Here is a 25592-nt window from a genome sequence, read left to right as displayed (position 1 = left end):
GTAAAAATACACCATGAGAGTATCTGCTCCCAACTTTACTCCCAACTCCCTCCGCCAGTCCAGGGAGACAGCATGTCACTTGGCTGGGACTCTACTGCTCCAGCCAAGCACAGAGCCCCTCTCACAATCCTCACAACATGCTGCAGGCAGTTTGGGTCAGCCAATCACAGCTGCCTGTGCACTACTGTCATCTGTCACCAGGCAGAATGGGGAGCCTGCAGGGCATGCTGAGGTATGTGCACAGACTTCCCCCTGGCTGTGCAGCAGCTCAGCATTTGAAGGGAGCAGGAGGGAATAATAATATACAAAACAAAAACCAAAAAACCTCAGTGTGCTCTAAAAAGTCACAATTAATTAAATCTAATTTTAACAGTTGCAAAAGGTAGACCATCAATGAAGCTGTTGCAAAAACAGACACAAGATGCAGTCATTCCTACAGCCTTTACTAATTTACTACATTCTATTAAAAAAAACCAAAACACTTTTGTTGTCCAATCCACAGTTCTCTTGAAAGAAAAAAAAAATTGTTGATCAGCACTATCACTGCCAAAATATTGCTGAAGGAACAGAAAGAAGGGACTCAGGTAAATGCTGAGGAAGGTTGTTTCAGTACCAAATGCAGTATGTGGTAAATTAATATTTCATTTAATTATTCAGTTACAGCATAACTGGAACTGATCTGAAGAGAAGAACAATTCTGACTGTTAAAACTGTACCGAAGGCAACTGATTGTAACGCAGTATTTATTCATATATTTACTACGAATTTCTTCTGGTGTTCAAAGCTCTAATCTTTAACAGGCAGTACATACTTACAGGTGGTTCCACAAACAGGTTTTTCCTTGCCTTCCAGTAAGTCCCACAGATGAATGGATGCTTGGTCATATTGTTCATTCAACCTTCAAAGATGTTTATTAATAGAAGCATAAATAAGTTTCTCAGTAAGTATCAAAATTCAGATAACCAGAATAAATTAAATGCTGAATATGAACTGTAGAGAGGTTACTTAATATATCTACCTCATATTCATGTCTCGTTCAGGGTCAACTAGCTTGTAAAAATCATCCAGCATTGTCAATTCCTCCTCTGTTAGTACTGGCACTCCATTTGATCCTTGTTTCAGGTCACTGCGCACTTCTTCATCACCTAATTTGTCCAAAATAAACTGCAGCTCAAGTACAGTCTTTAAACGTTTCTGTTCAGCTTCTTCTCGCATCAGCTGTTCCCTGCGAGCTGTCTTCTTTATTGTTTTCTGGATCTGCTCATAAGCAAAGGGAAATTTTAAACTATGTAAGCCAGATTTTGCACTGGATACAGTTAGATAATCTAGAGTTTTGACTTTCTACCCAAAAAGTTATTCTTCATATAATATATGAAGGAAAAACAATATTTACCAACATTATCGAATATCCTTACATATCTATTGTGGGATTATAAAGTAAGCCCACTTGTATATACAGAATTTAAATCAGACACATCAAAGGCTGGAGCTGAATGGTATAGGAACCATGTTGCAGGAAAAAAAGAAGCATCATAGGAATGGGAGCATGTCTGTATACATACTAATGATATACAGAGTAAATCTTCTGGTTAGTGATCTGCTGAACAAAGTGAAAACAGCCTTAAATTGGGACTGCCAACTCTGTACCTTGCAGATAATACAGCTGAAGAGCCAAACCCCAATGGCAACCCATCCTAATTATATCACAGTTTTGGAACGGCTTGGATGCACATCCCTCTGAAAAGCCACCACACATACACACACAGTGTTTGTTAACCCTAAAAGCATGGGATTTACATTTTGTTTTGTAAACAGCAAACAAACAAATACAATTTTGGAAGTAATTCCAATTTCCAGGTATCGACTTATTACCATATTTTCTTATATATGACATGCCTCCAAAAAAAGACACACTTTGTTTTTAGGTAGACAGAATGAAGAAAGCAATATTTTTCCAGAGTTATGGCCACATGGAGCAGGGACAGAGCCTAATCTTCAGATCACTCCCCCTCCCTTTCCTGCTGAGCCAAAAGCTGAAACTATAGCCACTGTTGAAGCCTGAACTCAACAGATGGATATAGGATTTTGAAAAAGAGCTAAAGAAAGTCTGCAGGGCTGAGAGATAAGAGAATAAAAACCAGGCATGGCTAGAATGCAGTAAAACTGTCAAATAAAGGATAGCTTGATTAATGGAACATCAAGACCACCAAAAGAGAGATCTTAAACACCCTTGGAGTGAAGAGCAATTAGCTAGAATCAGGTAGGTTATAATGAGCCATGAAATCAAATCGTTCAAGCTTCATCAGGGCTTCCTGAACAGAAGTGTCATTGATGCTACAGGACAGTAGGTTTAAAACTTCAGGTGGAGCAAGAATCAAAAAGGAATATGACCCACACTACTTGCACCCACACCTAAACCTGGCCTTCTGTCATGCAGCTGCTGAATGGAACAGAAGTAAAGATAATGGCAGCAATTTTACAGCATCTCCATGCTCCAATTCTGGGCAGAAAATCAGCTTCCTCCCTCAAGACACACACTGCAATTTTGGAGGACTAATTTTAGAAAAAAGGGGCACTTTTACACATGCCCCATAGGCACCATTGTTACCGTGCACCAACAGCCCATACTGCACTGTGCTGGCAGTGCAGTTAGTTTTAGCTCCAACATCGCTGTAGCGGCAGCGTTACAGTTTTTGCCCTCAGACACATCGCCATAGTGCATTACTACAGCGACACAGTGTCATGTGCAGACACACCCAAGGTGAGAGCATGGTAACATGAGTAAATATGGTGGTTAGGATCTTCAACATCCAACATTAAGTTCTGCAACCACCACAAAAAAACCCAATCCCCCCAGCCAAATAAGATAATGGAAGAGCCATTTTTATTTATTTTTTCCACACCTTAGATTTTTTGTTAAACTCTTCCATGCAGACAAGCTCTAAAAATACATAACGACCTGATAAGATGGAAAGTTAATCAAATTTTACCTATAAGCAGATTCAGTGAATATTCGCAGATTAGGATGTGATCAAACAGTCCAAACCTCTTGAAAGCTCTGTCTTTAAGACATCACATTCTAAGACATGGGAAATTGCAGATGAAATTATATATAAGGAGGCTTTACTTCCCCAACTCAGTTCCTTCACCGCTTAAAGAATTCAGCAGAAAGATCAATACAGAATGCAAATCTCTCAACTCCAGTTCCAAAAAACTTCTCAGTATCTGCCTTTACATACCCTTAATCTTGGAAAAGTCAAGCAGCAAAAAACACTCCTAGAGAAGTACGAATAAAGGTATTTAAGTGATTGGAGAAACATTCCAAATAGTACAACAGTTTATCCGGCCTAATAAAATAATGCAGTAAGCTGTACTCCATATAGTAATTCCACTTCTTTCCAAAACTGAGACATTCCAAAGACATTCCCAGAAATTGTCCTTAGGACTAACCAAATATACTAACATACCTTCAGGAGCTAGAATACCTGTTAATTCATAGCACATTACTACAAGATTCAATTCACTGTGAAAGTACTTTTATCTAACTTTCTTACAGAGTGCTTTCCACATTTGTACAAAAAGGTCAACACCCCTCCATTCCGCATATAAATGGGACTGCAGAAGCAACAGTAGTAAAACAGTGGCACAGCCTTCCACCTAAGTAACCACCAAGCGAAGAAAGAAAGAAAAGTAAAGTAAAGACTGGCAACCAGACACCTGACTACTGTTACACTGTCATTTATTTAGGAGTCAAATGGGACACTATCAGCATCTGGAAAGGATCCAAAGTAAAGGTTAACAGCAGAAGAGCTCTTATCCATCACCTTGCTGGCACCACCTGGGGTGCAAGTTTCCAAACACTTCACATCTCCACTTTAGCACTTGTGTGTGCTCCTACTGGGTACTGGGCACCAGTATGGGGTGCAAGCACGCACACCAAGTTAGTGGATTCCAGCCTCAACAGCATCATGAGGACTATTACCAGATGCCTTATGCCAACTCCAGTTGACTGCTTACCAGTCTTTACCATCCCGCCCTCCCCAAAATATCTGGAAACAAGCTGCTACCCTGGCCCTAAGCCTCAAAGCCCAAGATCCGGACCATTCTTTGCACTCCAGCCTAGTAGCCACAAAACCAACTACACTGCCTGAAGTCTCAGAACCTTTTCTCCAGTAAGCTCATCCAGTCTACAGATAGCATGTCACCTCCCATCAGTGGAACAAGCAGTCTGCGGCACGAGAACTGAAGCTAAAGAGCTTCATCCCCAACACCAGCTTCTGCCATGCCAGATGGCAGCTGCCCTGCAGAGCCTGGATTGCTCTTAACCGTCTCAGAACGGGAATTGGATGGTGTAAGGGTGAACATGCACTCTTGGAGCATCTCCAACAATGCTGGCTGTAGATGTGGTGCTCAAGTTCAGATGGCTGGCCATGCTTACAGCTCATCCTTCGAGCTTACTGGGATTGACCGTTCTACCTGTTGCCGGCCTTCTGGCTCTCATGCTTCCAATATACGAGTGCAGCAACACTCGCTTTATCACGAGCAGCAGGATAAAGAAATAGGGCATCACTTCAAAGTGCAAAAAATCTGAGAAGCATGTAGTAGCTAAGATTTATCTGTATGTTAACTAACTGCTCCAATATCTAATATTCTTCAAGAAACAAAGGGTAAATAAAATACATTTACCCTATACAATTACAATAGCTAAACAATACCCTCATCTTTCCCTACTGCGGAACACTGCTTCAGCAGGGTAACAGACCGGAGGCGTAATGCCCTCAATTCCACTTCCCATGATTCTGTGCATTTTCCCCTCTACCCAAGCAGCACACTGCATTGTAATAATCATAGGCTTCCTTCAAATTTATCAATTTGCATAACGTCTGTGTCAAAAACTATGGCCTAATTAACAGTAAAAGCTGTGGAAATATCTGTAGTATGGCATTTGGTTTATCTCATGTCCAAGTGTGGTTCAATAAAGTAGAGAATCTGATTGACTGCTTTAAATGGAGAGATACCACACTAATCAGGGTGTTATCTTAGCACTCTGTTGTTCATACAGATAAGTATAAAGAATGTTTATCATTAGCTTTTTAAATCTGCTAATCTTCCAGAAACCAGGAATAGCAACAGGAAGATGGCTCTGAATGAGGTAGAAAAAAAGAGCATAAACATAAAGGTTCAAATGAGGGTTCCACCAGATGTGTAAAACTACAATAAGGCCCCAGCATTGTGAAGGCTCCTTAATGGACATGTGATACGAGGGAATATAGTTTGTGTTTTAATTGAGACTTCCAAGCTGCAGCTTCAGCTAAATAATATATAAAAACATTAATTAATGGTGAGGCTCAATATACGGAGATGGAGAATATAATCTTGCAAACAGAAGCTCGCAATGGTGAAGCACAAATGGACAAAACTTCTTCCACTTTGATCAGCATACCAATTCCATAAAGGGCCCTTTGCTCTATATCGGTCTCTTCCACCTTTATGGAACAATCACTATCTGCTGAGCTTAGCCAGACAACTTCCAAGAAATCAAAAAAGCAGAGATGTGGGGTGGAGAGTAAATCTGACAGATTAGGAAGATCAGTTGATATATAGACAGATTCACTAAGAGCCAATTCTCTGTCCTGTGAATTGTACTGTCCTGATCCTCCCCATGACCCTGGCTAGCACAGGTATGAAAAGAAAAAAAAAAAACTATGAAAAATGGAGACAGCATCTTGCAAGGACCCTGGTCTAGTACTTTAGCATGGAAAACAGGGCTGTGTGTTACTAGTAACATGCCTACCTTTGGAAAACTCCACCTGTGCTATTGCTGAAGAACTTTGTTACTCTACAAAGATGAAAAAGGTTTCCTGAGTTAATCTGCTAGACCAGGCTTGTCCAAAATACAGTCCATAGGTTGCCATGTGGCCTGCCAAGCCATTTTATGTGGCCCGCAGCAGCACTGCTGTGGAGTGCAGTGGAGCCACCGCAGCGAGGAGAGGTGAGGCCCACAGGCCCCAGCTGGCAGCGAGGGGAGGGGAGCTGCTTACACCTGTGGGGCCGGGCTCATAAGTGAGCCGGGTCCTGCTGCCGCTGCCCTGAACTAGCTTATCCTTGAGATCTCTTCCATGTCTCTGAAGTATATGCCTACAATTTCTATTTAATTAACCACAATGACCATGATCAAGTTAGTAAAGGATCTCAAGGATAAGTTAGTCCAGGGCTGTTCAGATCTGGTGAGGGTGTGGGCCCCAGATGACACCAGCATGTGTTGCACAGGCTGCACGCTGTGGGGGTGGGTCCCTAGGACCCCATCACTGCACGGCCTGCTCCAGCAGCATGCAGACTCCCATCCTCAGTCATGCAGGGTACACTTGCAGGACATGGACCACTCCTCCCCACCTCACAGGCCTTTCCCCCTTGCACAGCAGTGAGAGAGGTGGCTGCCCAGGCCCATGCCCTATATATTAACTGCTTGCAGACCCTATGTAGACTGTGGGCAACATCCTGGCCCTTTGTGGGTCACATGTGGCCTGCAGATAGTCAGCTGGGCAGCCCTAATCTAGTCCAACCCCCTGCACAGAAAAACGATGTCCTGTTCGTAAGCCATACCAAACATACATACTTTCTGAAAACCACAACCTCCCTAGGCACATTTCCAGACCCATTTCACTGTCACTTCCTATAACTTCATTGGTGTCAAAGATCACGTGACATCACTTCCTGATGTGATACCACTTCCTGTGAGGTCTTTGAATATGGCTCGCCAGCCCACTGGGTGATAAAAAGTTTGTGATCTGGCCCCACATTCAAAAAGGTTGGACACCCCTGTGCTAGACTGTTCTGGGTACATGAAAGGTAACTGCTGTTATCCTGTGAACAACATAAATGCTTCCTGACAGAAGAGAAAGCAGGTATAACCCCACTTGCTAATACACTACAAAGGCATTTTCTGTCAAGACCTGTAATACCATTCCTTTAAGTGGTAAAAATAGTTTGCAACCTTATTTGACCATATGACATTCTAACACAGAGATATGGAATGAAGACTCTTCCCAGAAGCACATATACTTGTTTAGCTGCATCTACCAATTTGCTGTGAAAGGTTATCTTCACAGAATGCTATATATGCTATCAAACCCATCCTGTGCTTTCACAACTGACAAGTCAGAAGACCTCTGACTAATTTCTTTACTCTCCCCCATTTGAGGAATGAAAATGAGCACTACGAGTCACCCCCAGAATGAAGATTAGATATGCCCTGAGTGAAAAGACAGGGATTCAGTGCCATGCTTCCCACAAGTAACCTCACTCTGAAGGACTGAATATAGCCAAATGAAAACGCTGTCACTACTGGCAATGTTATCCTCTTTAAACAGGTACTGGAAGAGTGCAATCTCAAGAAGTCTTTCTGGAGTCCAAGGAAGTTCTTTTTTAGGCTTGTTCCAGACTACATTAACAAATGAAATTTTATCTGGGTATAATTCAAGCAACAAGACCTACTGGAGATGAACCTCCATAGGGAGAAACAGTTCCTAAAGTGGTTCTCAAGAAACAGAAAAAAATATACTGGATTAAGTTCACATGACAGAAACAGCATGCAGATGGAAAGTTTAGGGTCAGCCATTAACCAGGAAGGTTTCAATGTGCCAAAAAGTTTGAAAGAAAATAATTTAAACAAATCTAAGTCTGACATGACAAAGATGATCCTAAAGCAACTTTATATATTTTAAATGGGACTTGATGAAATGGAAACAAGGGAGACGCTGTTATGTTTGGCCTCACAAGTCAGAGAGTATAGAGATGTGGTCATAGCTATTTTGCCCTGTATCCTTGGTTATGGAGGGGAAGGGGAGGTGGAAGACACAGGGACATACAGATTACAGGCCTAGATCAGCTGACATTAGTCAAAAGATTCTAAACTCTCAAACACATAACACCATAAGCAGGATTCTTACAGACAGAAAAATCTTGTATTAATGGCATGGCCATTTCAAATCATCTCCAACAGCACTTACTTGCCAGAGTAGATTCTTTTCCCTGTCAACAGAAGAAACCGTTCCTAAAAAGAAAGTCAAGGGGATATATATCCAAATTTGAGAGGCCATTTGATTCAGCAGTAGGTACTCCACTGAAACTCAGGAGACTACTCCCATCATGACAATTGTGGACTAATCACTTCACATATATGCCTCTTTCCTTTCTCAGCTGTTTAGACTGAAAGATCTCTGTGGCAATATCAAGCATAAAGTGGCCTTAAATCCTTGTGGGATACCAAGAAACTACTGTAATTAATCACCCTCACTAGATGTCTTGTAGTTTGCACAAATCTTTCAACCTTCTATTTGGCAGTAAAAGATCCTAAAGCAAGAGCAGGTGAACTAGACATCTTACAATAGTATCACTATTTTTGCATACCAAATAAACTTAAGATTTCAACCTGTTAACAAAGAGAACACAATCGGTTGTACCTGGAAAATACAACCTTTTAAAACTGAAGTTAAATGTCAAGACAGACCTGGAATATATTCCATCCATAGGATCTCACCCACGCAAGGAGACAAACCTTCCAAAAACTTTCATATTTTGCCTGATTTATGATAGACCAGGACCATTCAGCCAAACAGCAGCTGTGTGGCTATAGATACAGTAGCTTCATAGCACATTCCTTATTGTGTTTTGCTCCTCTAATCTTCGGTCACTCTTGTCTTTCTCTCTACTACTAAGGAAATACAGCTAACAAATAATTTTACTATAGGCTAGAAATCATGATGAACAATAGGACAATGGTAGCTTTAGCAATTTAGTGTAGAAGATATTTTTTTGCCTTTTAGGCAAAAATACAAAATTACACCAGTCTCTGAAATTGCAAATTGTGTATATACAATAAAGGCAGCCCCTAATGTACCTTCTGCCACCTCTGCCAAGGCATTGCTTCCTCAAGCCTCAATTCACCCAAAGACTGCAACAAAAAAAGGTCCAATACCAAAAAAATTTAACTATTTAAAAAAGATATAAAACCTAATCTTAATTAATGAGCAAGAAAAAGAAGTCAAATTTGTTATTCCAGTGTTCACTGATCTCTGCCAGCCAACTGATTAGGAATGCCAAATAAATACAGAATATGCCTATCAGAGGATGAAAAGTTGTTGAGCTTTATACACAGGAAGGTAAAGCCCTCATACAGTGAAGGTAACTAGGAACTGGCTAAACAGTCCGGATGACTTCCATTTACATACCCAAGCTGACAGTATTGGAAAGTATACTTAAGCTGTCTAAAACACCGGTTCTCAACCTCAATAGATTCCAGACACCCACTGGAAAATGCCTGCTCTTAGTTTTCACTACTCTCTTTTTCTTTTCTTTTTTTTTTTTTTTTTACTACAGCAAAATAAGAGAAATTCTTTTGTTGCAAAAAATTCAGAAAAATCACGATGGCTCAGAATGGTTTTGACACTGCAGATTCCAGTTTGAAATCTCTGTTTATCTTGTGAATTGCATACAGATGTCTGCATACCTAACTGCTAATACGGAATGGCACTCTTGAAAAACTCTTCGAGTACCTCAGGGTGCTGTGGAACTTTGGTTGGAAAATCACCGCTTTAGAAGCACCACTAAACCTGCAAACTAGATGTGCTGCCAGGTTTTCTAGATATAAGGGTTTCACCAATACTGACCAGACAACAAATTCTAGGTCACTTCTCTTCCCACAATTTGCCAGTCTTAAGTATACTGCTATAAAGTTTTTTAAAAATTTCAGTGCTCCAGACCTGTTAATTCTGGAACACCCATTAAGCTTTATTCCATACGGTGCAACTGAAGAGTAACCATATTTAGTGGCTGAAGCACTTGGCAAAGGAAGCAAAAGGTACAAGGTCAGAGGACTGGAATTAAAGTTGTCAATTAAAAAAATTAGGATTCATTTTCATAAGTTAATGCAAGTATTATCAGTGAGCATAATAAATATAGTACCTTTCACCTATATAGTTATCATCTGAATTAGGACCCCACACTACACTCGCATGCAATTAACTTTCTCTTTATCGTAGCCTTATCTGACCTGAGAAAATTTCATGTACTTATTAAGTTCTGTATTGCACCAGAACAGCAAGAGTTCACCCAAAGGTCTGTAGAGCAGGGACTATTACTGACTAAGACATATGGTCTATCAGCTGACTAGGACTTTACATCCTACTGAAATATAAAGTAATAAAATGTTTGTGTTCATATACAAGCCTAAGTACACCTATGACATTATCTTCTAGTTTTCTTTTCTTTTTCTAATATTTTGTTTTAAGGGGATCTACTGAAATGATACAGTATGCAGGTCAATGCTGTACCATACTCTATTTTCTAAGTTTTGGTCAAGTTCTGCCAAGTGCTCAAAGAATTCAAAGAAAAAGTAATACGTTCATTCTTGTCTATATACTTTTTGACGTACAGTGGTACGAAAAAGGTACTGAAAAGAACTGATCATCATCTACAACTACAAATTATTCAGCATATTGTTGCAGTACATTCAAAAAAGCTCAATGACTGAAAAGTTTAAATATATATTTTCAAGATAACCTACCTAGCTTATGCTGGTTAGCTCTTTGCTTTAACATAGTGCAATTTAAGTCATATGATATTGTGCGTTAGGCCTTTTCTAGAAAAAGCTATTGAGCATCCTCTACTGTTAATGAAACAGTAGAACCCATTGTACAGCAGGAAGTTTAAAGACTTTAGTGCTTTCTGCTTCAGCTATTGGCCTGTAATGGACCACATGCCCTTTACTTACATCTTGGCTCAGGGCCATGAAGCTCCTCTGAAGTTCTTTTGCAAATTCCAGATTATTCGTGACTTCTTGGTACTTAGACACAGCATCCTTGACAAAATAAAAGCAACACTTACTACATAACATGTAGATGCATGTTTTCAACTAAAACATTATGCATAAAGCTCTACTTTTCTTGGAAAATAATCAAAACATTAAACAATAGTACTACTAATGAAAAGCAGGAGTAGTACTACTGAAAAATCCAAGTTAAACATTTGAAGAGTCAAATAAAGAGTAGGGGAAACTTCAGTTTGTATCAACTTTGTCTCAGGAAGTTGTACACAATTTTGAGCTTGCACATGAGCTCAAGATTTGAAAATTAAACTAATTTTCATACCAGATTTGGGCTGATGTACAGATTAATGCAACCTAAAAAAAGTATAAATTTCTCTTTGTAAAAGACTGCAAATATTAGTCTACATTCTGCTTTTTCATTCCATATTAATATTTCATTCTTGCAACACCAAAAATAGGCAGATCCCATCCCAATATCTGCATAATTCCAAGAGAATGTACACAAGCTGGGGAAGAAGGTGCCAGGAGGCTGACATCCCTGTGGTGCTAGTGATAATGATGGTATACTCTTGCTAAACAGGGGTTATACTAGAAATAAGGGTGAAACAATACATAAAATTATGACTGCCTTAGCCTTCAATTCCTTTGCTTTAGGAACTGTTAAGGGTATTAGAAAAACCTTAACTGATTAGGTTCCCACATACATCATTTTCCTTTGCTTTATTTTTTAAAAACAGATGCTTTAAAAAAAAAACAAACAAAAAAAACCTTTAATTAACTTAGTAGCAAGACCACCTTTAAAAATCCCACTCTATCTTCAAAGCAAAAACTCAACAAAGAGTAAGACCTCTACTAAGTCACTGTTGTAATCAAAGATAATACTCTTCATAAAACTGTTCAACTGCCTCTCTCCACTCCCAATTTTGATGAGTTTTGTCAGTGTTTGAAATAAACATCTTGCTAGCTTCCTTCATAAGTGAAGCTAGCTATCAATTTTCTGATAAAATAAGCTAAATTCTAACAGATTCAAAACAATTTTCTTGAAATCCTCCCACTTGCAAAAAAAATCAGAGCTTTGTGCCAAGCATATGAACTGAATATTTTGAATGCATGGCTCTCACAATTTGAAACAAAACCTGAATGATAACACAATCATAATTAAATTTCAGTACCATAGTGTTACACATTTCAGTCAGTTTTCACTGCAATGCATTAGTAATTTACACCCAGCCAAGCCCAATCAAACATATATTGTATCCTTGCAGCTTAGGCACTTGTTTACTCTGCCATCAATAGTGGAGCTGAAGCTCAATTAGAAAAATTTCTTTAGGTTTAAAAGAAAGTACGACATGGCTTAAAGAAGAAATGTAATGAAGTTAAAAAAAATTACCAGTTGATCTTGATTAAGGCGCTCTCCCTTGTTCATTCGTTCCTGGTAATCATCAAGTTTACCCTGGAGCAGGAAAAGTACTTTAATGTTTTCATAGTACAAATCCTAAAGATTTAAATAACTTAAAACTAAATTTAATATATATTATTACTTTCCTGAGTTAGTCCCACTGCATACTTTATATAAAGTTACAGTACAACTCAAGGTGCTTAAAAGGCGAAATTATTTATTTTGTATGAAAAACTCACCTTCTAGTATTAAAAATACACTTCTGTAAGGGATTAATATTTTAATCTCATTTTTTCAGGTGACTATAATATGCATCTTACCGAACACTACAGTTCACAGAAAGTTACTTGCAGTGTTGAAGGTGACCGGGGAAGGGGCCCTCAATTCACATCCTTTTTACTGTCATGGTGCCTAAAGGTAACCTGAAAATTTTCCACTTGTCACATGAAAAAAACTTGGATCTTATATCTTCTAGAAGATTACACAATTACACAAGTTATGAAGCAAAATGCAGGGCAGGGTAGCACTTCAGAGACTGTCTCACAAATGCACAAGCTTTTGCAGAGGAAAGCCTACCTCATTCATAGCATCCGATGAAGTAGGCTGTCACTTATGAAAGCCAATGACTTTCTGAACAAGCTGAATCTCTAAGATGTTTCCTTGCCCTACCTTCTGCCTGACTTCAAACTAATACAGGTAACTATTTTTTGATACATGGAAAAACAGGAATGAGGTTACTTTTTAAAACCTAAAATTGGTGATTTTTTTAAATAGAAAAAAGAAGAATCCCTACTGAACAGGTTAAAAGGGAGACAGGATAAAGAATTCAGGCCTGTCAAAACTTTGTTTCCCAGAACAGATGTGATCTGAGTTTTTCACGTAAACACAAACAGAAAAAGTTCAGGTTATCCACACTAGCTCATTCTAAGAGTTACTTCAGGAAGTTGACAATCAATACAAGACTCTATTAAGGCAGTGGTGCTCAACCCCCAGCCCATGGGGCAGATCCGGCCTGTGGAACTGCATTATCCAATTACACAGCTCCCCACAGGTCTGGAAATTTGGCAGCAGGGAACAATGACAGCATTAATTGCTGTGCCCCTGATGCCAAATTTCTGGATCTGTGGGGAGCCCTGGTGGCCAGATAACATGGCCCTGTGCACCAGATCAGGCCAGCACATGGCCAAATCCATCGCATACCATCTGGCCAGTGGACCAACCCCACTTCCCAACCCTGTAGAGGATCCAGCCCACAGATGGACACTATGACACTAACCCCAGCCTGTTAAAAATTACTTTTATTGTAAGTTTAGTACTGAAATGCTTTCTTTTCATACTGTTCAGAACACTTACAAAGATACTAAATCAAGTATTCCACTATTTCCTACAAATACTAAATACAACTGACATTAAAAAAAAAAAAAAAAAGAATTGCATATACAGACAAAACTTGTCCCAGTTAGCACATGTAATCTTTTTTTATTTTTCATATGTAACATTATGAGTTAACCAATAAGGTAATATTTTAGATCAGTGCCAAGATTTATGCTTTGTATTTATTAGTCCAAAACTACACACCAGGAAACAGATGTAAAGACAGAGTTAGTGCAACAGTGGCCTACCAGTACAGCAGACAAAAATGAACTGTGGGATGGGTGAAGGCCACCAGGCCAGTTTGTGGGCTAGAACAGGACTGACCCCCTATGCAGCACCGAGGGTCAGTCCAAAACACTGCATGGAGCCCATGCCCCACAGCCCATGCTATATAGTGCTAGGTATAGCCGACAACACAGGCAGTGCACATCCTGTGCCCTCCCTGCTTCATGCACAAAGAGTCCCAAGGCCAGCAATACTGCTTGTGTCATGTTGAGCTGGACAGATTGTGAGCATTGCATGCAACAAAGGGGACTGAAATAGGGTGTACATTGCATGTGGTGCCCCACCGATCCAGCTCTGTGCATTGGCACGGCCCGATTCGGACCAACCCTGAACCCAGAGCGCAAGGCTTGGCAGCAGGTCACACATGCAGTATGCACCCTGAACCGACTACCCCCACACTATGCACTAGGCACCCAGCGCTGGGTCCAGCCTGCACACTGAATGCAGCATGTGGGGACAGTCCAGCAACCCAGGAGTTGGATCATACGACTCCATGGGCCCATGGCATAGAACAGCCACCGAAGCCTTCAAGACTTAGGCAAAGGTGTTTAAATTATGAGCAAAGAAACAGATGAGGCTTTTAACATTGTTTCCTTAAGTACTTGGCTTTTGTAAACAATTTGATAGAATACATTTGCTACTTGGCAGCTCTGGCATTTTTAAATAAAGTGTATTCATTTTTACAGGTTTTTTTAGGCCTCTCCTTCCATGGTCCCAGAATCTTGACATCTCTTGGGCATGTAAATAGATAACTTAATGGCCATCAGATTATTAACAGATGTGCTCTTCAAATAATAGCTCTTCTGAAAAATAGTTCAATTTAACATAGACACATCAAGATGCACCACAACATATATACTATGACAATTAAGATATGATATCCAGGTCCCAAACCAAACCCAGGGATTATTAAACTAGTCCAGGGGCTCCCAAATCTTTGTTCATGGAAGGTCACTTAATGGTTGGGATACTGCACTGGTGGCTGCATAAAAGAATTAATATGCAATGCGAATACTTTATGTTCAACACATAGAATGTTGCATGTGTAAAGTACATAAAGCAGTACCCATTGCTTAATTCAAGTTTAAGTAGTATTTTAACAGCAAGGAAAGTCAGCTGTGTAAATTCATCAGGCAGCCAGCTCATGTAATTGAGCACCGCTCAATATATTGGTATCCTTATGCAGGGTGGGAGGTTATTTCATAGACATTAGGGCTGGAAGGGACCTAAGAAGATCATTGAGTCCAGCTGCCTGCCCGAAGGGCAGGAAATCAGCTTGTGTCATCGGACCCCAGCAAGATAAGCATCCAATCTACTCCTGAAGGTGTTCAATGTAGGTGCTTGAACCACCTCCGATGGCAGGCTCTTCCAGACCTTGGGGGCTCGGACAGTAAAGAAATTCTTCTCTATGTCCAGCCTGAAATGGTCTTGGAGTAGTTTGACCTCATTATCCCTTGGGGTGCTCTGGTGAACAAACATTCCCCCACATACTGGTGGTCACCCGATAAACTTATAGGTGGCCATCAGGTCACCCCGAGCCTGTGCTTTTCCAGGCTAGAGAGCTTGATGGCTCTCAGCCTGTCATCGTAAAATCTGTTCTCCTGAACCTCTGATCATGCGCGTGGCTCTCCTCTGGACTCTCTCAAGCTTCTCCACATCCTTTTTGAATTGTGGGGCCCAAAACTAGACACACTACTCCAGCTGCAGCCTCACCAAGGCCGAGTACAAGGGGAGAATGACGTCCCAGGATTTGCTTCAGAAGCGTCTATGGATGCAAGCCAGCATTTTGGTCACTTTACTAGCCGTAGCATTGCATTGCAGGCTCATGTTCATCTTGTGATCAATGAGGATCTCCAAGTCTCTTTCTTCCTTAGACTTGCCAGTGCTGCATTGGCTAGCACTATTAGGATGTTGCAGGTTTTTTCCTCCCAAGATAGAGAACCTCGCATTTTTTGGTGTTAAACACCATCAGGCGCTCGTCCGCCCATTTGCTGAGCCTGTCCAGGTCAGGCTGGATCGTCCGCCTGTCTTCTGGAGTGGATGCTTTGCCCCAAAGTTTGGTGTCATCGGAGAACTTGGCCAGTCCGCTTCTGACTCCAATGTCCACATCATTAATGAAGATGTTGAACAATATGGGTCTAAGAACAGAGCCTTGGGGGACCTCACTGGTCACAGGACACCATGACGATTGACTTCCATCAACTGCTACCCTCTGAGTCCGATTACGGAGCCAATTTCCCAGCCAACAGATCGTGGTGGACCCAAGGCCACAACTGGCCAGTATCACCAAGAAGTGATCATGACATCAATCTCTTCTCCCTTGTCCAGGTGATAGGTCACCTGGTCATAGAAGGAAATGAGATTGGTCAAACAAGACCTACCCGCAACAAATCTGTGCTGGCTATTCCTCAGGACGTTGGCATTGGCCAGTCCATTAAGGATGGCCTCTTTAATAAACTTTTCTAAGATCTTCCCAGGGATAGAAGTCAGGCTGATGGGCCTACAGTTTGCCGGATCCACTTTCCTCCCGTTCCTGAAGATAGGCACCACATTGGCCTTCTTTCAGTTTTCGGGCACTACACCGCACCAGGAGTTTTCAAATATCTGTGCCAGAGACTGGGCTACGATGCTCATCAGCTCCTTGAGTACCCTAGGGTGTAGATTGTCAGGGCCGGCTGACTTGAACATATCCAGCTTCTCAAGGTGTTCCTTCATGAGGTCAGCATTGATAGAGGGCAGGTGATCTCCCTCACCCAGACCTCCTTGTCCCGTAGCGGGCATGGGCATTCCATGGGACTGATGAAAAACCGACACAAAGCACCCATTTAATAGGTTGGCTTTTTCCTGGGCGTCAGTTGCCTCATCTGGTTCAGCAGGGGTCCAATGTTGCCCTTGCTTTTCCTCCAGCTCCCCACATATCTGAAAAAGGACTTTTTATTGTCCTTGATGCTTGAAGCTAGTTGGAATTCAGTTGCAGCCTTGGCTTTCCTGGTTTGCTCCCTGCAGGACCGAATCAGCGCAGAATATTCTTCCTTGGAGGTGAATCCCATCCTCCATCCTTTGTAGACCTTTCTTTTTAGCCTCAGGTGGTGTGCCAGATCCCTGGAGAGCCAGGGGGACTGCTGTGCCCTCTTGCTGCCTTTCTTCCGAGATGGAATAGAATTAGCTTGTGCATCAAGGATTGCTCCCTTAAGGAGCAACCACTCATCCTGAACTCCCTTCCCCCTGGGGTTGTGGTCCCTTAAGGCCTCACTGACAAGCCTCCTGAGCTTGTCAAAGTCTGCTTTCCTGAAGTCGAGGACTTCAGTGTCGCTGACTGACTTGTCAGCTTTATGGCAGATGGTGTAGGTGATCAGCTCATGATTGCCATCACCCAGCTTCCCAACAGTCTCTAGGTCCCCGATTAGGTCATCCCCAGTAGCTAGTACCAAGTGATGTTTGTTGCCAGTTTACTATGACCATTACAAAAAGTATCAGTTATTCTCAACAACAGGTAACATGGCTGCTGCTAAAATTTGTTCATAAAAATCAGTCAATTTCATAGATTCCATAGACATTAGGGCTGGAAAGGACCTCGGAAGATCTTCAAATCCAGACCCCTGCCCCAGGGGCAGGAAGTCAGCAGGGGTCATAGGATCCCAGCAAGATAAACATCCAAATGTCTCTTGAAGGCATTCAAAATAGGTGCTTAAACCATCTCGAGCGGCAGTCTATTCCAGACCTCGGGGGCTCGGACAGTAAAGAAGTTCTTCCTTATGTCCAGCCTAAAACAGTCTTGGAGGAATTTGTGACCGTTTGACTGTGTCATCCCTTGGGGCGCTCTGGTGAACAGATGTTCCCCCTGAAACTGGTGAGCACTCCTTATAAGGTTCTAGGCAGCCACCAGATCACCCAAGCCTGCACTTTTCCAGGCTGAAGAGTCCCATGGCTCTCAGCCTCTCATCGTAAGGTCTGTTTTCCTGACTTCTGATTATGCGTGTGGCTCTCTTCTGGACTCTCTCAAGCTTCGCCACCTTCTTTTTGAATTGTGCAGCCCAAAACTGGATGCAGTACTCAAGGTGTGACCTCACCAAGGCCAAGTACAATAGGAGAATGACATCCTGGGATTTGGGTGGATGCAAGCCAGCATTTTGCTCCCTTTACTAGCCACAGCATCACACTGATGGCTTGTGTTCATCTTGTGGTCAATCATGACCCCCAAGTTTCTTTCATCTGTAGTGTTAGCCAGAGTAGCACTGCCAAACTTATAAACACACTGAGGGTTTTTCTTCCCAAGGTGGAGAACCTTGCATTTTTCAGTGTTAAACACCATCAGGTTCTCATCTGCCCACTTCCTGAGCCTGTCAAGGTCAGCCTGGATCACCCTCCTGTCCTCAGGTATGGACGCTTTACCCCAAAGTTTGGTGTCGCCAGCAATAGCTATGGGCATGCTGCAGCCACCCTTAAAATACCTCTTTGCAAGCTCCAAAGGACCCAAGGGTCAACACTTTGGGAATCCTCACCTTACTTCATCAACATGCCCCTACCAGACACTAAGAGTCAATGGAAATAACTCCCAAAATGAGTCACTTAAAACAATACTGGACTTTACAGTGAAACACAACTCTCCCCCCACACAAAAACACATTTGTGCAACCTACTTTCCCCAAGCGCATGATTTAAAACTTTCTACATAAACTCCATTACAGGGATAATACCATACCAAAATACAGCCAATGAAAGCTAAATGTTCAGTAAGAGCCAATATTTAAAACTGCAATAACTCTTAGTAATCTATAAATTAAATGTAATGAATTTTGTTCAGCATTAAAAATATTCCTTCAGCTTCTAGAATTAGTTTTACAATTCTGTAGCAAGCTAGTTGTAATATACCTAATACAAGACTTTACTGTAAAACCGATTACTGTCCTGAATGATAACTGAAAACTCAGGCCATTCAAATTAATAGCATGAAGTACAGTGACTTAAATACTTGTCCAAAGCACCTCCTCCTGAAATTAGTCATTAAAAAAATAACACCCCCCCCCGCCAAAAAAAAACCCTGTAATGGCCATAATACCAAACATATTCTGGTTTCTATGAAGACTGTTCAGTGTTTCAGAACATCTACTTTTGATTTAGAGGGCAGTATGCAAAAAACCTCACTCTGGGTAGAATTATTGTTTGAATTTTTTAAAATTTTTAAATTTTTTTACATTCGATGTACCAGCTAACTGTCCTGAAAATCTGAGGTCACATGCTTTGAAATCATGTCACACAAGTCTTTCATCGTTCAAATTTAAGACATTTCTTTGATTTTTTGTATTCTGTTACACACAATCCATGATCTTTGGGAACCAACAGTGGAGCTTTGAATGCAAAAAACTTTTGAGTCTCCAGTTGAGGTGTGGCCGAGAGTGGAATACTTCAGCTATAAACATTACAAAAGTAATGAGTCAAACTTTAAAATGTTAGTAGCTATTTTTAACAATATTGGATCTCTTCAAATTTAAGAATGCATATCCAAAATGATTTTTCAGTTCCTGGCAGTTTTACTATGTTTTTACCATTTCCAGTGATATGCTACAAATTTACAAAAGTTGATTTATTTTTTCATTAGATTTACATGCTAACCTCACGGCAGCTTAACTGCGTATCCTCCCTTTTTACCAAAAATATATCTGAGCTAAACTGAATTTGACAGATGTTTTAAAACTATGAAAGATTAAAAAAACAATCAGCTGGATCATAACACCATGCAGTTTTAAACAGTAATTCCTTTACCTTCCTATATGTGATACTGCATTAACAGCTTAAGTGGTACTCTAAACAGGAATCAGACGGAAGAGTTTAAGTACCTCTGAAATTTTCATCATTTCTCTAAAATGATGGCAGACCATATTCCATGAAGTTTGCTTAGTTCCTCTGAGAAACTGCTTGAAAATACAACTTTCACCACTACTTCATGTTTTCTTCCGTTTGATTTACCAACTAAATCCATCATAAAGAATATCTTAACTATTACCTCCCTAATCCAGAAACAACTACAGCAGGAAAATAGCAACAAAAGTCTCTTTGAAATAATAATAATAAAAAAATCTTGGTAATACAAAAATCTTGGCACAATATTCTTAGGTTTAAATGTTTCTCCAGTGATAAAATTACTAAAATGCTATGAGCCAGGAAGACAAAGTATTCTGCTCAAACTTCCCTTAACCAATTCACTTTCTGGAGACCAAACACAGAGAAGTCCTGTAGGCACCATACCTACAGTTTGGGGAACTCCCTTCTTGTTAGTACAGAGGCAGAAAAGGATCTTGAAGTCATCACTGATGCCAAGATGAACATGGGCCGGCAGTGTCAGGATACAGTCAGGAAAGCCAACCACACCTTGCCATGCATCCACAGATGCATCTCGAGCCGGTCCGAGGAGGTGATACTCACCCTCTATGCAGCACTGGTCAGGCCACAGCTGGAGTACTGTGTCCAGTTCTGGGCACCGCACTTCAAGAGGGATGCAGAAAACATGGAGAGGGCCTAGAGGAGGGCCACTCGCATGATCGGGGGGCAGCTATGATGAGGAGAAGCTATGGGACCTGAACCTGTTCAGCCTCCACAAGAGAAGGCTGAGGGGTGATCTAGTGGCCTGTTACAACCTGGTCACAGGGGACCAGCAGGCACTGGGGAAGTCCCTGTTCCCCCGAGCACTACCGAGGTGATCAGGAATAACGGTCACAAGCTGGCAGAGGGTAGGTTTAGGCTAGATATCAGGAGGCGCTACTTCACTGTCAGGGCGGCTAGGATCTGGAACCAACTTCCAAGAGAAGTGGTGCTGGCTCCTACCCTGGGGTTCTTTAAAAGGAAGCTAGATATACACCTTGCTGGGGTCGTTTGACCCCAGTACTCTTTCCTGTCATGGCAGGGGGTCGGACTCAATGATCTACTCAGGTCCCTTTCGACCCTAGAAACTATGAAGTCCAGCTCAAAGGACTCTCATATTCTGGAAAACTGAGAGCTTGTGAAAAGGATATTAATGTGTAGACTGCTTCATAAGATATTTTAATCAAGTGTGATGGCTGGTGCTAGGTAAGAAGTTATACCTGCTTTTATTCCAGCTACCATTTTTATTCCGAGTCACTCCTTGTCAAAACAACTCATTTTGTTGAAAATCCTACAAATAAGGCAGGCATCTTTTTCACTTCATAAAAATCTGGCCAGATATTATCTTTGACAGAAAATTAAATCCACAACTAAGAACTTCCTGAACTCCCAGGAATTTACCACCATTTGCCCAGGTGTTTCCTTTTGGGAACAAACAGGCACAACAGAACGGTAGTCAAATGGAACACTGGGCGAGATCATCAACAGCATTCACACAAGGGGACTGGGAGACAGATAGAGCATGAAGCAAAGCCATTTTATTTTATCCGTAACAGCCTGCTTTCGTTTGAACAGCCATATTTATTTTCCTCTAGTTAGGATTCCAGTTTAGAGCTGCCTGGAGTAGATAAGGAAGCCTAGTCAGTAACAATACAGAAGCAAGCCTGCCCATTCTGCTAATGAACCAGCAGTTTTACATAGATCTCCCTCCCTGTCACCACAAACTGGAAGAATAATAATTACAATTTAACATTAGTTCCCCTAAAAGCTTTTAGATGGTTACTAAACCAAAGGTGAAGACAAAGTAAGATAGCTTTCCCTCTGCATTGCAGTTGAAAAGCTACTGTGCATTTAGTTAAAAGTTATCACACTAGGGACCATAAATACCAAGTAGGCACTCATTCTTTGTGCTCAAAACCATGGTATATTACAGATTATTATATTACAACAAGCTCAGATACTACCAGAAAAGTAAGCAAGATGGTCCCTCAAACTATTCTGTTAACCAGCATCTTGCTAAATGCTGTAATACAGCTGCACTAAAAAATATAAATTCTGCTTTGCCTGCTGTAGTGCCTCGGAAAAAGGAAATGTTTTCCTATTTTTCTCTACCATCCTTATCCTTAAGTCCTCAGGCAGGATAAATATTCTGAACTATAAAAGCAGGAACAAAGACATTTAAGAGGCCAATGAGTAGAAAAGTGATGTTGTAAATGGCTAATAACTTGGACAATGAGTCTACAGAGATACATATTCTACTTTAAACTCTGACAAACTGCTGAGAATATTGCAAGGGATATTTCATATCTTTGCCTCTTTTCCCATTGTGACACTGATGCATATTTTAAATATCTTTAGTTTTCTGGATAACAGAGGCTGCATGTTTTATTTTATTAGTCAAGTACACAAAATCATTACAAACGTAATCTGATTAATTACAAGATTTTAATGTCAAGTTAGATAATCTGACAGGTCCATTACATAACCTATTGGCATCAACCTGCCAATAACAAAGAATTAAAATAAACCATCCCAACTTCCTGAGGAAATCAAAGAGGTAATTTTTTTTTTAAGAAGATTCCTTTCAGCTAAATTTTTCTACACTTGATATCAAAACTAAGCATAACTAGCCTTTTTATCTGAGGTATGTGAAAAAACCTTATGTTCTGATAAACTGACATGTAATGCAACTAACTTGTTTTCTGTCCTTGGCAGATAACTTTCATTGCATAAAGAAAAACTTGGAAATAAAGACCTTATGAACTAAAGTTCCGTATTTTTGCACATGTATATTACAAAGTTTGTTGTCTAACTTTATCTTCCCATGGTACATGGGGGCTTTTCAAGACAGAAGCAAAAACATTTAAACAGTACAGACATCCCATACTTAAAAAAAAAAAAAAAAAAAAGAAAGCTAAAAGTCCAAAAGCAAAATTTAATGTGAAATTAAACACTAAAATGTTCTGAAATTGCAAAAATCAATTAGGAATCATCTATCTTGGATCTCATCCTGATCAAGAGGAAAGAACTGGTGAAGAATGTGAAGGTGATGGATAACTTGGGAGGAAGTGATCATGACAATAGAATTCCAGATCCTGAGGCAGGGAAAGCATAAGGTCATCAAAATTAGGATGCTAGGTTTCAAAAAGGTGGATTATATCCAGCTCAAAGAGTTAATAGGTATAGTGTCATGAGATGACAGACTGAAGGAGATAAAGATGCCCAGGAATGCTGGGAGCTTCTAATGGGCAATGCATTAGAAGCCCAACAAAAAAACTGTCCTACACAACGGAAGCACGAGAATGGCAACAGACCAATGTGGCTGCACAAGGAACTTCTAAAATGTCTCAAATACAAGAGGAAAGCATACAGGCAACGGAAGAACAGGCAGGTCACCAAGGAAGTGTACTAGGAAATAGCCAGAACTTGCAGGGACAAAACAGAAGGCAGAGAGAAAGAACAAGCTGCACCTGACTAAAGGTCAAGGACAGTAAGAAGAAATTTTATAATAGCCACAAAAGCAGGACCAAGGAAGCTGTGGGTCCTGTGTTAACAAGCCAAGGAAAACTCCTAACTGAAGGTACAAAGAAGGGAGATCTACTCAACAGCTACTTTGCCTCAGCCTTCACAAAAAAATTAAGCTGCAGCCACACACTTAATAAGGATTATCCGAATAAATATTACACAAATCATTAATTAACATATTGAACAGAACCAGGCCCAGGACAAATATCTCTGGGACTCCACTTGAAACCTGCCTCTGTCTCAGACCCATTAATAATTATCCTTCGCTTGCAGCTGTTGAGCCAGTTATCTGTCCACCTTGTACTAGTTTCTTCATTCACCCAAGTTAAAGAAGCAGATTAAGTTTGATACTGTTTGTTTTTCATAAATCCCTGCTGGCTGCTTGTGAATAGCTTTCCTTAGGTTACGCTCTAGTAACTTTCTAGGTGAGATGACACAAACTGGTCTTTAGTTTCCTGGGTCCTCCTTTTTTAATGAGGGGCACTGTGTTGGTCATTCTCCAGTCCTCTGGTACCTGGCCCATCTCCCACAACTTCATGAAGATCATTGCCAGGGGCTGAGATCTCCTCTGCCAGTTTCTTCAGTAGCCCAGGGTAACACTCATCTGGCCCTGCTGACTCTCTCTCTCTTGCCCCTTTCCTTCCTCCCTTAGCTTTCCCGCAAGCTGGCCATATTACACAATATTATGTACTTTTTGAGTACACAAATTCAAGTTTATTTTACAATGGGTCACATTTAACTCTTGAAATCTTAACAGCGTTAAAGTTGTAAAACTTACGAATTTTTAGCTCTGAAACATAAGCATATTCATTTCTTGCCCCTGATTATAAACTGTTCAAAAATGTCTGAGAAGATTTGCTAACTTTCTAATACACTACACTTAATTTTGAAGAGATTTCTACCTTAAATGTTGGTACTCAGGTTTACGTAAGTTGCACCAAGAACCCAAATATTAAAATCCTATTTATTTTAATGTTTAATATTTTATTTTATTTAAATGAAGGGCGCTTTTTAAAGAAAGACTTTAAAGAAGTTGATTTTTAAGAATGCAGACAGGTATGTGCAGGGCTGAGGCCTGATCCAGCACAACATGGAACTGGATTTAGGAAGGTGTGGCCAGCCTAGCATGCCCAGAAAGATTGAGAACTGCTACTAAGGCATGTGGTAGTCTTCTAATCCCGGGGGGGGGGGGCGGAATATGGGACCATGGGGCTGTTCCTACATCCCAGCACCAGAGAGGGAAATGCAGCCTTCAACAGCTTGCCAAAACTTAATAAGTGGCCCTCCATCAGAAATAACTGCCTGCCCCGTTGTAATCCACGAACCAGTTTCCCTGGCCTTCTCCCAAATATCTGTTATCTACAGGTCTACGCTGTTCTAGACAGTGCATACATAAATTCCTTCTTCAATTTAAAATAGTTGACTTACTCATTCACATTAGCATTACTGGGAATTAACAGACAAGGCACTCTATTGCATCAGTGAGATGGACCTAGATCTTTCCCTTATCCTCCTCATGGATGAATTCATTAACAGGAAGAAATTAATCACAAATACATTAACAGCAGCATTCGCTTCCACAAGTGTTAGCAACAAGCCAGTGTTTTACAATGGCATGCCAATCCCCTACTGCTTCCCCATCCCACCCTGCAGTCCGAGTTTACCATCACTGGCGAATCAGCTGTTCTGAATTGTTGCTTACCATGCTTTTAGCAGCACGTTTTGGTGGAAGCTGCATTGGGAGAGGGTGAAAGAGCAGCTCTTTCCACAGAGCCAGGATGGCTGGAACAACAGCAGAGGATCTGCAACCTGCAGGGATGGCTAGGTCACAAGCTGTGAGCTGCCATTAGTAAAAGGTTGCCAACCTAATCTACTGTATTCAAAAAGATATTTTTCTATTTTGCACCTTTAGCCTTCTGCCCCTACACCCAAGCCAATCTGATCTCCTTTTTTGTTCTATTATATTCCATTTGACAGTTTGATTGCCAGTGCCTTTTTTTCAATGTACAATCATCAACTGTTAAAGATTCTTTTTTAAGTGAAAAAATATGATGTTTTTAACAGTTATTGAACAGGGTACATGAGAGGCTTCTGTGTAGAAGTTAGCTGCTATACAGAGGTTTGAATACTCCAAACATTTTCTGGAACATTTTACCTGTTTTGCTTTCAACTAAGACAAAGGCACATACATCAGCAAAACAGATGATGGATCAATGAAACCTAAACCAGATTTTTTCAGTTCTTTTTTTTGCATCCTGTAGTTGAAAAAAGAGAACTTGTAAACTCTGGTGCGCAAAGTACCCTACTTAAGGTCTGAGGAAAAAG

At 40.8% G+C, this 25592-nt stretch overlaps 1 protein-coding gene across 3 annotated transcripts in view; it reads right to left on the bottom strand.

Annotated features, from left to right (window-relative positions):
• CAPRIN1 (cell cycle associated protein 1) overlaps positions 1-25592 on the bottom strand; it is a 64685-nt gene that overhangs the window by 32602 nt on the left and 6491 nt on the right. For all 3 annotated transcript variants that reach the window (XM_090032921.1, XM_090032920.1, XM_090032918.1), the window contains exons 3-6: positions 12216-12278; positions 10772-10858; positions 1019-1257; positions 816-898 (exon numbers count right to left, since the gene is read on the bottom strand). In XM_090032921.1, coding sequence (XP_089889047.1) covers positions 816-898; positions 1019-1257; positions 10772-10858; positions 12216-12278 — 472 coding nt within the window. The remainder of the gene's footprint in view (positions 1-815; positions 899-1018; positions 1258-10771; positions 10859-12215; positions 12279-25592) is intronic.

Source organism: Crocodylus siamensis, chromosome 2 (assembly GCF_052110815.1).
Source record: "Crocodylus siamensis isolate JL-2025a chromosome 2, ASM5211081v1, whole genome shotgun sequence".
NCBI classification, from domain to species: Eukaryota; Metazoa; Chordata; order Crocodylia; family Crocodylidae; genus Crocodylus; species Crocodylus siamensis.
This window is presented reverse-complemented; position numbering and strand designations above follow the sequence as displayed.